Source organism: Bos grunniens, chromosome 1 (genome assembly GCF_055505025.1).
Source record: "Bos grunniens cultivar Pamir isolate PY7600 chromosome 1, Bosgru_T2T1.0, whole genome shotgun sequence".
In the NCBI taxonomy this organism is placed as follows: domain Eukaryota; kingdom Metazoa; phylum Chordata; class Mammalia; order Artiodactyla; family Bovidae; genus Bos; species Bos grunniens.
In genome coordinates, this window is record NC_141165.1 from 104,200,395 (window position 1) to 104,214,712 (window position 14,318).

Here is a 14,318-nt window from a genome sequence, read left to right on the forward strand (position 1 = left end):
AAGGATGGGGGAGCCTGGTGTGCTGCCTGCCATCTCTGGTGTCACACAGAGTTGGACACGACTGAAGTGACTTAGTATAGCATAGGGCTTTTTTGTTTCCTTACAAATGTTGTAATTAGCAAAGCTAGAGTTAGAGAGGTGATAATGCAGTCACTGATGGAAGGAGGGGCTTTGATCCTCACCCTCCTCTACCAGCAAAGCAAGAGTGATATCCACGGCCAGCTTGAAGGCCAACTGGCAGCTGTGACTGCCATCTAAGTCGGGCCCTGCTGCAAGGCCCCAGCCGGGGTTGAAAATAAGTTAGGTGTGTGTCCTGAATCTTCCAGGGCCACTGGCTAAGTACATCCCCCTCCCAACTCAGGGTATTCATGAAAATGCTGAAATGTGTGGGGGCTTCTCAGTGGACCAAAACTGGGGTGTCCCAGCATGCATTCTGCTCTCTCCAGACACACCCAGAGAGATGCTGGGGAAGGAGTTTTGGGGAGTGAGGCACCAAAATTCCCTATGCTATCAAAATGTATTTGTTTGCTTTGCTTTGATCATCTATGGAAGGTTAGGCAAGCTTTTTATTTACGGCATCAGATGGTAAATATTTTTGGCTTTGTGGACCATAGAGTCTCAGTTGCAGCTACTCAAGTCTGCAACCTTAGCTTGAAAGCAGCCATAAGAGATCAAATGACATGGCCGAATTTGGCCCAGAGCCCATAGTTAGCTCACCCCTGACCTGTGACCTCAGGTTCCTAGGAATGATCCATCATCTTTTCCTTCCATATGGTTCACTCCTCTGAACTTAGTAATACTGAACTTTGCCACATGGTCTTCATCTACATGCACTATCCAACTTAATTTCTTTTATTGTCTGAGTCTCTTCCAGAAGAATATGTTTAAATTTCTTCTCCTGTCTAAGTAAAATATTTTAGCACAACTTCAAGATATAGGATCTCAAAATCAGGCATGGCATTTAGTTAGCAAAATATCTTGTTAATCATTTTAAAACTGAATCGTATGTATTAGAATTAAGGAAAATCTTTCATTTCTGTGATATAGATGAGCAACGTTGCAAGAGAAAAATATTACTGATTGAATTGACAGTTTAAAATCCTTAGCTTTTTCAGAATTTAAGCTTTTATTCTGATTTTGTTTGCATTTGTTTTCTTTCCTCAAATTATATTTCACATTTTGGGAAAAATAGAAAAGGAACTTTTACCATATTGCCTTGGTCTTGACTGCTTCATTTTTCTTTAAAAAAAAAAATGTGCTTGAGGAGTTTTCATTTGAAAGATTTCTTGACTCTGCGTGGAATGTGCTGATTGTTTAGTGGCAATTCTCCAGGCCTGTATTATATGGAAGCCTCTTAAACCGTAGCACTTTCTACTTGTCTGTAGGTACTCATGAAATTGCATAAACAACTGTGGGAAAAGTACAGTTGAAACATCCATTTTGTTTGCTTAAGTGGATTATATCTCTGTACGGAGGATTTTGACACCAGCCTAGTGATGCTTTAGTGTTCCTGTATAAGTAGAGTCAGTTCAGCAAAAACGAGTTTCCTTATGTAAGACAGAGCAATATCTCAAAGCTTTCAGTGCTGTTGAGTATGTGTCCCTGTAGTACTTGTGGGCTAGGGCTGCCATAACAAAATAGACTGGGTGGCTTAAATAGCAGAAATTTATTTTCTCACATTTCTGGAGGTTGGAGGTTCAAGATCAAGATGTTCCCCCTGAGACCTCTCTCCTTGGTTTGCTGGATCCTCACATTTTCTTTTCTCTGTGCACACTCATCCCTAAAGTTTCTGTCTGTGTCCACATTTCCTATTCTTCTAAAGACATCAGTAAGATTGGATTCAGTTCAGTCGCTCAGTCATGTCCGACTCTTTGTGACCCCATGAATTGCAGCATGCCAGGCCTCCCTGTCCATCACCAACTCCTGGAGTTCACCCAAACTCAACGTCCATCGAGTCAGTGATGCCATCCAGCTACCTCATCCTCCGTCGTCCCCTTCTCCTCCTGCCCCCAGTCCCTACCAGCATCAGAGTCTTTTCCAATGAGTCAACTCTTCGCATGAGGTGGCCAAAGTATTGGAGTTTCAGCTTTAGCATCAGTTCTTCCAAAGAATACCCAGGACTGATCTCCTTTAGAATGGACTAGTTGGATCTCTTTGCAGTCCAAGGGACTCTCAAGAGTCTTCTCCAACACCACAGTTCAAAAGCATCAATTCTTTGGTGCTCACCACCCTAAGGGCCTCATTTAACTTAATCACCTCTTTAAAGGTCCTGTCTTCAAATACACTTGCATTCTGAGGTACTGGGGTTTAGGGCTTCAACATAGGAGTTTGGGTGGGGTGGGGAGAGAGACACAATTCAGTCATAATAGTCTCTAGTGACTTTATATGCTGGCATCCCTGTGGGATCCTCTTCTGGCAGCCAAGCAAAAGCCCAGGACCTAAAGGCAGGCAGGAGAGTCTGACCACAGCATATGGAGGCACAGGAGATGTGCTAATTCTGGGCTCTGGGGCCAGAAAGTTTTTTCTCTTACATTTGCATAATTACTTCTGAACGCCCCCTCCATCAATGGGGTGAAGTGTGGTCATGAAAAGTGGCACCTCCACCTGTCACCTAGTTGAAAACTCTGACCACACTCTTACTCCTCTGCAGGCTGCGTGTCTTCCTGATTGGCCTTGGAGCTCAGAACACAGGCTCAGCGATAACTCAGTGTGGAACCTAATTCTGACTCAAAATGAGCATGTGTCTGCTATTTGTGCTGATAGACTCTATGAGTATGGCTTGTCTTATCTGTCCAGTATTAGGCCCTGCTTCATAGGGTGAGTTTAACAGGGCCTGTGTTAGTTATAACGGTTACATTGTCCTAACTCACAACCACCCAATCTCAATGGCTTAAAAGTGTATTTTTGCTTTGTGTCAGAGTCCAGTGTGGGGTAGGATGGAGAGTGGGCCACTACTCTTCCAAGTCATTCAAGAACTCAGGTTCCTTCCATCTTTTGATGCCAGAGGGTTCATTTGTGGCCATCAGGTTTGCCATTGATGGGGAAGAGAGCACAGGATCATGAGTAAAAAGTTGTATGTGTGAGGCTTGGAAACACTTTTGCCCATATCAGTTGGTCAGAATTCAGTCACACAGTCCCAGACTTTCTGCAAGAGGGTTGGGAAATGATTTCTCTGGGTTCCCCATATTTTTCCTTTGTCTTCCTGAACACACATCTATTGTGTAAGCTTCTGGCACTTTGCAAAAATGGTTTCAGCATGGATGTTATAAAGGCATGTTGAAGTAATTCAATATCACACAGCAGTTAGTTTTCTCAGCCTATCCTTGGTTGTACTCCCAAACTCCTGGAGAAAGATAACCATGCTATTCTAGGAGAATTAGGTGTCACAGGCCATTAGAGCAGGTTTGCTGGTACAGGACTTGTTTCAAGCTGGATGACTGTTTCTTGCTGTCTTCAAACATGTTTCACCATTGAAAGTGTTTAAATATTATGCCCATCTGAAAGAGCATCCTCCCTTCACTCTTAGCCACTATAGGGAATCCAGATATTTGCCTTAGACTGTCCTTGAGGAGGTCTTAGACAAGGGCAAAGTCTGTCCCACAGGAATCTCAAAAATATTCTAGTGCTTTTCTCTTTTAAATTTTATTTATATTTATTTTTGGCTATGCTGGGCCTTCATCGCTGTGCAGGCTTTTGTCTAGTTGTAGCGAGTGGGGGCGACTCTCTAGTTGTGGTGGGCACTTCACATTGTGGCGGCTTCTCTTGCTGTGGAGCATGGGCTCTGGGACACATGGGCTTCAGTAGAAGCGGCATGTGGGCTACAGAGCACAGGCTCAATCGTTGTGGTGCACAGGCTTAGTTGCTCTGCAGCAAACCAGAGATCAAACCCGTGTCTCCTGCATTGGCAGGCAAATTCTTTACCACTGAACCACCAGGGAAGCCCACTAGTGATTTTCTTGATTTTTCTGGGGAGTTGACATGGAAAACAGTTGATCTGATACAATGTACAAATGCTCACTGATCTAACCCTTCAACCTCCATGGTTTCCAGATGAAGACCCTTTAGACTCATTTTGTTAATTACACAGAATCTGTCTTGAATTTTAAGTTTTTCTCTGATTCTTAAACTGTTGTGTGTACACAGCAGGTACCCTTTCTCAACCTGGGTGCATGATTTCCCCCCTGAATGTACTCTAAAATTAGGAAGAAGCAGCAGTGTGCTATTGACTCCCTGCAGTCGAGTCTGGATTCCGAAGCTCGTTGCAGAATTGAGGCCACCCGGCTGAAGAGGAGTATGGAAGGGGACCTCACTGAGATGGAGCTCCAGCTTAGCTGTGCCAGCAGGCAGGCATCAGAGGCCACCAAGTCCCTGGGCCAGCTCCAGACCCAGGTCAAGGTATTTTCAATTGTCACATGGGGATGAAGCAGGGACGCCTCTGCTTATGGGAACAAGCCAAGTAACAGGTTGTGTTCAACAATAAAAGTGAGGACACCAAATCTAGTCCCTCAGGAGACCTTACATTCAATTGGCTTACATTAATATGTGCTTATGATTAACTGGTTTATGTTATGTTTAACTTTGTTGAGTGTGCACACACAAACTCAGGTCCCATTGGACTCCCAGGGACCCATGCCCAGGCCTAAGTTTTCTCTCCCAGGACCTGCAGGTGCAGGTGAATGACAGCACATGCATGAACAGCGAGCTGAAGGAGCAGGTGGCGGTGGCCGAGCGGCGCAATGCTCTTCTCCAGGCTGAAGTCGAGGAGCTAAGGTCCTTGCAGGAGCAGACAGAGCGCAGTCGCAGGCTGGCAGAGGAGGAGCTCCTGGAAGCCACGGAAAAAATCAATCTTTTCCATGCCCAGGTGGGACCCATAAACTCCCCATTAGCCTCATCAGCTGGTTGGAGGCAGAAGTTTCTACATAGTCAGCCTTGGTCTTGAACCATACACACTTGGCACATGGAGCCTTGGGGGTGTCCGGTGACACAGGGAGAGCCTTTGGCAGCAGAGTGGTGGCCGTACCCTTCATTCATCCCCAAATGCATGGGCTCCCTACGGCTGCAGCAACATAGTCCACAAACTGAGGGGCTTAAAACAACAGAAATGTAACCTCTTACAGTTCTAAAGGCTAGAAGTCTGAAATCAAGGCGTTGGCAGGGTAGCACTCCCTCTGAATCTTGTAGAGGAATCCTTCCTTGCCTTTTCTCAGCTTCTGGTGGTTTAGTGGCAATCTTTGGTGTTCCTTAGCTTGTAGATCGGAGAAGGCAATGGCACCTCACTCCAGTACTCTTGCCTGGAAAATCCCATGGACGGAGGAGCCTGGTAGGCTGCAGTCCATGGGGTCGCTAAGAGTTGGACACAACTGAGTGACTTCATTTTCACTTTTCACTTTCATGCATTGGAGAAGGAAATGGCAACCCACTCCAGTGTTTTTGCCTGAAGAATCCCAGGGACAGGGGAGCCTAGTGGGCTTCCATCTATGGGGTCGCACAGAGTCGGACACAACTGAAGCAACTTAGCAGCAGCTTGTAGATGCGTCACTCCAATTCTCTGCCTTCACATGGCATTTTCTCTGTTTTAACATCAGTTTCCTTCTGTATCTGTCATCTGTCATAAAAAATTTCCAAATTTTTATGAGGACATCAGTCAGATTAGGGCCCACCCTGGGTCTGGAGGATCTCCTGGAGGAGGGTATGGCAACCCACTCCAGTATTCTTGCCTTAAAAGTCCCAAGAAGAGGATCCTAGTAGGCTACAGTCCATGGGGTCACAAAGAGTTGGACATGACTGACCTCATTTTAACTTGATTGCCTCTGTAAGGAACCTGTTTCCAAGTAAGGTCACATTCTGAGAACTGGTGGTTAGGACTTCAACCTATGTTTCTTGTGGGGAGGGACACAATTTGACCCATAACATTAAGCCCTGTCAGAAGAATGAACTGTCAGGAAACTCACAGCTAGGATACTGGGGAGAGAGGAGGGGGGAACATTCACTAGTGTTCCAGAGTCATTTACCTGTTTATCCTGTTCCCTCTATGCCAATGTGTTCCCTGAGAATCCCAGGATTCAGGAAAAAAAAAAAAAGCTGCCTAAGAGCCAAGAGATGTCAAACAATTCTGAGTGGCTCCTGACAGTTATAATGAGTTGTCAGGACTCTGGCTTCTCATGGAAGATTATGTAAGTGACACAAAACAAGAATTCTTAGAATTTTTACTATTCTTGTGGAATCAGGAGAAACCGTAGTGGTTAGACAAATGCATATAGTAAATGGGTCATTCAATAAACATTTTTAATGCATCTACCATAACCTAGTGGAGAAGAAAATGGCAACCCACTCCAGTGTTCTTGCCTGGAGAATCTCAGGGATGGGGGAGCCTGATGGGCTGCCATCTATGGGGTCACACAGAGTTGGACATGACTAAAGCGACTTAGCAGCAGCAGCAGCAACCATAACCTAGACAGGTGTACATGGTATTGTTGTTTAGTCCCTCAGTCATGTCTGACTCTTTTGTGACCCCATGGACTGTAGCCCACCAGGCTCCTCTCTTTCCATGGGATTTTCCCAGTAAGAATACTGGAGTGGGTAGCCATTCTCTTCTTCAGGGGATCTTCCTGACCCAGGGATCAAATTTGGGTCTCCTGCATTGGCAGGTGGATTCTTAACCACTGAGCCACTGGGGAAGCCCAGTAGTACATAGCGTAGATAGATGAAGAATATCTCCATCATCCTACAAACATGAAGATCTAAGTAAACAAGCTGCAGTGCACTGCCAGGAGTACAGTGATGAAGCAAGGATAGCCCTATAGAAAGCCTTCCCTGACGACCCTACACTTCAGGGAGATGCACAGTCTGCTTGATCTGAGCTGTGAAGGACACGTAAGAAGTCAGCCAAGTAGAGAGCAGAGTCAAGGGCAGATGCATGAGGAGAGGAGGGGATTTAGGATGTTAAGAAAAATTGATATATTTACTACAGCGTACGGTGGGGGTGGGGTGGGAGAAATCAGCAGAATTGATGCTCAGGGAGAGGCAGATAGACCCAGGTCACCAGGGACTTGATTTTGAAACTGATGAAGTTTGAAGTCTGTTGAAGAATTGTGAGTAACTGGGAGCAAAGTTATTAGATTTGCATCTTCAGAAGTTTACTCTGATGATTGTTGTGAAGGATGGATTCATGCAGCTAGGGGCAGATGTGCCATGCTCGGGGCTATTTAGAAACATCTGTGGGATCATTGTGGTTGCCATAGTGACTGGGAAGTGCCACTGACATTTAGTAGGCAAGTTCCAAAGATACTAATGCTCCTGCAAAATACAGGTAATTCGCTATCACAAAGAATTGCCCCTCCCGGAATGCCAACTGTAACTGAGAAACACTGGATAAAAGGAAATATAAGCCAAGGATGCACCAGCTGGAAGGCATTGCATTTAGTTTGTGCCTACAGTCTGACTTTGTGTCCATGTGCATGACAGGATCCTATTAGGATACCACGTGTATAAAACAGGCTATAGGCTGTGCATAATTCCCGACAGGCTAACTCCCTTCAGTATTTTCTTTCTCTCTCAGGAAAGCTTAAATAAATAAAATGAGTAGAAGTGTTATAAAGTAGAATATTGAATTTTTAAAAAGTAAATCTGTAGTACTTAATAGCTATTGGTAACAAATCATTTGCCATACATGGTTATAGCTGATGATGCACCAGTGGGTCTCCATATGATGATAAAGCACTAGCCTAGAGAGAGATGAGGACATCAACCAGAGCAAAAGCAGACATGGAGAGGAGGAGATAGATCTGAAAAAAAAAAAAGAAAATTAGGCCACAGAGACTTGATCTCCAGAGCAGAGTTTCTGAAACTTTATGTGTATAAAAGCAAATAACACAAAAATATACATTCTCAGGCTTCACCCCAGACCCACTGCAGAATCTCTGCTATAGGAGGAATCAAGCGAGTTTTCAGGTGATGCTGCCAGTCCAGAAACTACCCTTGGTGCAGTTCTGATCTAGGTGATCTATGGCTCACAAGGACTCCTCTCTCTTGTGAGGTCCTACCTTGGCCAAGTAGGACCCCTTGCAATTCTGGGAATACCAGCTATCTTCTTTTTTTTTTTTTTACCAGCTATCTTCTGATTGATGTATAGTGACCATTTTATAGACTTCTAACCTAGACCAGACATATGAGGCCAAAGTTATCCCTGTCTGATTACATGGGTCCTTTTTCAAACATCTAGCTTGCCCTTCTGCACAGTACTCCCTCACCCTCTGCTTCCCAAAGAGAACCAATCATTTAGCTTGAAAATACTTTAACTATCAACTCCCTAGTGGATTTTAAGTGATTCTGTGTATAAATGAATCAAGATTTACACTTGTACCTTTCTTTACAAAGAGTTTCTATGGAGTTTTGTGCAGTGAGAATCCTGACAAACTCCAGGAAACGCCCTCACCCCCACCCCCTAGGCTACACCCCTGGCAGTAGGAGTCCCTGGGCACATAGAGCCTGTCTCTCAATGAGGACTGAGGATAGCAATCTTGACAAAGATGCTTCCCACCATTGAGGAAGCAGGACAGAACCTGTGAGGCTGTAATATCTCTCTTCCTGTTTCCAAGGTTTAATCTTGCCACTGAGAAAGGCACTAGCCAGAGGAAAAGTGAACAAACAGAAGAGAAATTAAAAATAGGAAGGCTATGCCTTTTAAATACATTCTCTCTGCTGAGCTTTCACACCCTCAGAAAAGCTGTGCTACAAACACAGACCAAAAAGGAGTTTCAGTTTCTAATGTCACAACCCAGGAAGGAAAGAATTAGGGCAGCACCAGCCAAAGAACACAAGTAACTCTCCCATGTGATGGAGCTTTCTAAGGGCTGGGGGGTGAGGCTCATCAGAATTACTTTTCCCACCCCCTATATCAGTGCAGAATTGATAGAAACAGAGGTCGATGATGAGGAAGATTTTTCCCCCTGGAGCAGCATGCAGGAAGCTCATTTTTATTTCCTAGACCCCTGCTTTCCAGATGTCTGCTTTTGACCCTGACTTCTACTCTGGGACACTTGCTTCTTCCCACATCAAAGAGCAAGAGGCAGAAAAACATATTCCTCAATAAGGGGAAAACCAAACACGTGTTTGGGACTCATAGGTTGTCTGGATCCACTGCTCCTTTTGGATTCAGGCTGCCGTCTCTCCAGTAGTGGACCACGCATAGATGAAATCCCATGCATTCAGTCTAATGTGGTCTCTTGGCCCTGGAAGTGCTGCTTCACTGAGTATGGCTGACTAGAGGAAAATGACCTCCTGGCCAGAGCCCCTCACATTACATGTCCTGAACAGACCAGCTTGCGTTTCACCACTGATCTCAACTTTCCTAATCAGGATGCTGCTTTTCTTTAGAACACGAGTCTCCTCAGCCAGAAGAAGAAACTGGAGGTGGATGTAGCCAGGATGCAGAAGGAAGCTGAGGAGGCGATGCAGGGCTGTCAAAATGCAGAAGAGAAGGCCAAGAAGGCAGCCACTGAGGTGGGTCCATGACTGCCTGCTCACTCCTGTCTTCCAGAGCTGACAGGAGCAGTAGCCAAGGGGCAGGGGCAAAGCTGCAGCCAGAGAGGATTCCATTGACTCTCCATATAGCCAGGGGGGAGATTAACTGACCCCTCTGCCTCTCTGCCCCCATTTTGGAAATTAGGCCAATCGGCTCCTCCCTTCCACCCAAACCACACAATGAAAAAAAGCAGCTGAATCACCATAAGCAAAATCTTGTGAAAGCAAGAGACTTTTTAAAATAGTCAAACCACTTTCCACTTGTGAATCAATATATCTAGTGTCTAGAAACAATTCTTCTTAGGTTTCCTTACCCATAGCTATCTTTCCTGGGGCCTGTAATGGCTTCATGATGATGATCTGGCAAGAATACTTATTTCACTTATTTTTTAACAGCCCATACTGCTGCTTCAGTAACAGAATCGGGTCGGTGAGGAAGGCCTTCAGGATTGGTGCACCTTCCTTATCTGCAAGTTTAAAGTTGTTGATAGGTGTACTTTTCGTGAATGAGACCAAGCTCAGGGTTGACTGCCAGCCTTGACTGTACCTTTGTGGGCACTGAAAAGGGATACCCTCTGGACACCCACTGCAGATAGATGCAGATTTCTCTCAAAAGGCATGACAAACAGATGACAGTACTCAAAAAAAAAAGGCCACGGAAGGAGGGAGATGGGAGAAAAGTCTGTGCGTCAAGGTCCCAGGCTTGCAGGTCCCAGCGCCTGCTGAGCAGAGCTTGGACTTGATCTCACCCTCCACTCACCACTTCCCCATGAGGTGCTCCTGCACAGTACGTCGGATGCACAAACACATGCAGCAGCCCAGAGCTCGCCCTGAGAATGAAAGCTGATCCTCTTGCTAAACAGTGTATGGGAACCGAAGAGACAAGATACTCAGTTAGGTTTTACATTAGTCATTTTAGGATTCAAAAGAAGGGGAAAACTTATGTCTGTATCTGTCTGAATCATCAAGCACTTGGGTGGTTAAAACTCTTACACCAAATCCTAGCTCTAGGTCACTGTAGAATCCAGAAGAATGGGGAAAGCATGCCTAGCATTCAGCCATTTTGTATCAATGCAGACACTCTGCTTTCTGATGGAAAAGAGGTGTGAGAAAGCTTGAAAGTGTTTGGCCAAGGGAAAAATAATATGCTCATTTCAAACATTTATGAAAATCTACATAGAAGTGGGGAAAAAAGAGCTTTTTGCTCCTGCTTGGTAAATTTATGCAGTCACACGTTAGGAAGACTCTATCTGCATAACTTCACCTTTAAAAGATCTTCTTGACAATGTTGAAAAATGAACTCACTACCTCTTCCCCTGCCTTAATTCTCCAGTAGTTCAGCTCTGAGCTCCAGCCCCACATAGCAAAACCCAGAGTTACCTCCATTATTTATTCTTTGCCCTCACCATCTGCACAGACGTCTCACACTTAAGTTATGCAGATGGTTGGTAACCTGATAGACAGAGAAACTTTGGCTGAGAGGGCAGTGTTCTTACATTAAAGGCACTGAGAGATTCATGAAACAGTTCTTAATAATGGCAGCAAGACACCGAGCCCTTGTATACACAATCAAAGCCGAGAGCAGGCTTTGCAAGAATTAACCATCCTTTTGCCAGATTATTGGCACCGAAAGCATCAGTTGCTGCCAAATTCCTAGAGCCTAAACTTGTTTGCAGTTGCAAGTCACAGAATTACAGAAGTGAGGCGTGAAAAAGATTCTCCTAAGCACGCCACACTCTTCCTGGTGCGTGCTGCCATAGGACATGTCCTGGTGCTTTACTCAGTTAAAAACTCTGCCCTCAGTTGGTCGGCTTTCTTTGAATACAGATATTGTGTGATAATGTTCACGTGGTGTTTCATCTCTGGTCTGTTTCCACCACCCGTCACCCTGATCTCCAGTAGCTGCTGCTATCTTGATTGCCTTATGGTTACCAAACTCGAGGATCAGAAGTTAGGGAGAGCATAGTGGGAAGAGATGAAGTACAGAGGCGAGGCATGGCCTTTAGTCACATCAGGAACTGAAGACTAGGGACAAAAATGTTCAGCTCTGTTGGCTTCCAGATTATCTCAGTCCCTTTCCTTCTTTTCTAGATAGCAAACATGTCAGAAGCACTGAAGAAGGAACAAGATACCAATGCCCACTTGGAGAGGATGAGAAAGAACATGGAGCAGACAATTAAAGACTTACAAGAGAGGCTGGATGATGCTGAGCAGACAGCCATAGTGGGGAACAGAAAGCAAATCCAGAAACTAGAATCCAGGGTAGGAGTTTGCCTGTGTAATCATGGGGTCTTGACAACTCCCAGTTCAAAGTCTTATTGTCTTGGGATATCACATCAGATAGTGCTACCTCCCTCTTCACTTTGGCTTGTAGCACTTGCAGTCATCTGAGAGTGTCAGATCTCAGTATATTCATTCATTCTTCTTGACTTTGGGCCACTAAACAGGACTCTTCCTGGAGTGGGTGAAACCTGCCTTCCTGCTTAGTGGAATGTATCTCCCCCAGCTTCACCCGCCCCGGCACTAGGCTCCCCACAGCCTGGGGACCCACTGTTTCCAAACATCCTCTCAACAGTCTTGATTCCCTGCCTTTGCTCCCATTATCTGCTCTATGGAGAATGCCTCTATCCTAACAGCCAGAGAAAGCAGAGGGAAACAAGTAAATCCAGGACCAAAAAGACTTTAGTGCAGATGTAGTGAGGACTGACAGAATTGATGTAGTACCTGCCTTCAGGGAGCTTCAGGATAGGAAGACTAGAAAGACCTAGCTTGAAAATAGGATTTTTAAAATTATTGAATCAATTTCAGTGACAATTTACAGGTCATGTGACAGATGCTATAAGAATGGAAAGAATATTTGACTGGGATTTTCATGCCTCAGAAGGGCCTCTGAGAAAGTATTGCCATTGCACATTTATGATATATCTATATAATGGAATACCAATACACATTTATGGTATAATCATACTGATTAAGGAGTGAAGAAGAGTGTTGTAATGTTCTGGAGTTCATGCCTAGTAGTACAATGATAATAAAGGCACAGGCAATGTGGAGAGTATATAACCTTCTGTGCAAGTAAGAGGGAAAATATGAAGACACGTACACATCTGCCTATATTTTCTAAAAGAATTGGTGGCGGGATAAAATGAAGAGTAATAAAAGCCACTGGTCCCTTGGACTGCAAGGAGATCCAGCCAGTTCTTCCTAAAGGAAATCAGTCTTAAATATTCATTGGAAGGACTGATGCTGAAGCTGAAACGCCAATACTTTGGCTACCTGATGTGAATAACTGACTCATCTGAAAAGACCCTGATGCTGGGAAAGATTGAAGGTGGGAGGAGAAAGGGATGACAGAGAATGCGCTAGTTAGATGGCATCACCAACTCAGCGTACATGAGTTTGAGTAAACTCTGGGAGTTGGTGATGGACAGGGAGGCCTGGCATGCTGCAGTCCATGGGGTTGCAAAGAGTCGAACATGACTGACTGACTGAACTGAATAAAAGCCACTACGCATAGGAGGAAAACAGAGATGAAAGTTAGGCCTTCAGAATGGACCTTGTTTAGTTGGTTTGATTGCAAAATTGTATGAAAGACACCCTTCCCTATCAACCCCCTACCCTGTGTCCTGCTTTATTTCTCTCCATTCCACTTACCACCATCTAACATAATCTATGTTTTACTTTGCTTTGTGTGTTTCATTCACTAGAATGGATGCTTATAGAGGGGAGAGATTTTTGTGTTTTTTTCCCTGCTGTATCCCTGGTGCATAGGAGGCATCATATTTATTGAATGATGTTAACCTTGATCGTGTAATTCTATAAGGCTACAGGCCAGCTGCTCATCTGTACTACAGCTCTCCCACCTAGCAGGGCTGTGGGTGACATATGTGTGACATAGACTCAGGGTCTGGTTTCTTTAGAGAATCAGAACTGAACATGGAAAAAGATAAGGCAGCTTATTCTCTATATATACTTATGTACCTTCTAATACGCACATGTGTATGTACTTTTGTAATCCAAGAGAGGATACTTATCATCTCTGCATGGATTAGCTTTTCACATCCTTCAGAGTCTAAACAGTCCTTTTATGAGCTCACCTAGTTTGACCAGCTCACTTGGCGAGGCAGTTTTCCCAGACAGCTTGCTCTATTCCACCACTACAGGAACCAGAGTAAACACATCTTCCCTTGATGGTATCAATTGGCCACTGCAATGCCCTCCTGGCTTGCTGGCTGGCCACCTATCATCTGAGACCATGGTTTGCTTGCAGGTTCGTGAACTTGAGGCTGAACTGGAGAGCGAAGTCCAACGTAACTCGGAGGCCCAGAGGGGAGCCCACAGGCTTGAACGGTGCATCAAGGAGCTGACCCATCAGGTACTCTGAGAAGCCGCTCCCTGCTTGCCTGGCTGCACCCTACCTCAGGTGGATGTGCTCCTTCAAGCCTGAAACCACCCCCTAGGACTCCTCTAGTTCTCTCTCCATCGTTCCTCTCCCTTAGCAGGAGACACCAACTTGTCCTTCCAGAGCTCCTCTGCTATTACTGATTTGGGTTGGTCCCTCTTTAGAGCTCTCGGGAAGCACAATGTGAGTGACAAGTTGCAATTAGAGGCGAAGAGCTATTTATACTATCCTTGTTTTTTCTCACGCAATGTCTGCAGCACTTTTGGAAAGATGCCTTCCTGTGAGAGGCTGAGTGAGAACAACGTGTAAATGAAGTGACTGGTGGAGGCTGGGGTGGCGACTCAGCCAGCAGGTTGCATGAGGCGCTAGTTAAATTGGAGCAGGGGACGTTTCC

General features: G+C 45.0%; 1 protein-coding gene across 6 annotated transcripts in view; it reads left to right on the forward strand.

The window, feature by feature from the left end:
- Positions 1–14,318, forward strand: part of MYH15 (myosin heavy chain 15) — a 125,590-nt gene that overhangs the window by 101,490 nt on the left and 9,782 nt on the right. For all 6 annotated transcript variants that reach the window (XM_086407733.1, XM_086407710.1, XM_086407726.1 and 3 more), the window contains 5 exons: positions 4,203–4,395; positions 4,658–4,861; positions 9,376–9,501; positions 11,614–11,784; positions 13,793–13,897. In XM_086407733.1, coding sequence (XP_086263859.1) covers positions 4,203–4,395; positions 4,658–4,861; positions 9,376–9,501; positions 11,614–11,784; positions 13,793–13,897 — 799 coding nt within the window. The remainder of the gene's footprint in view (positions 1–4,202; positions 4,396–4,657; positions 4,862–9,375; positions 9,502–11,613; positions 11,785–13,792; positions 13,898–14,318) is intronic.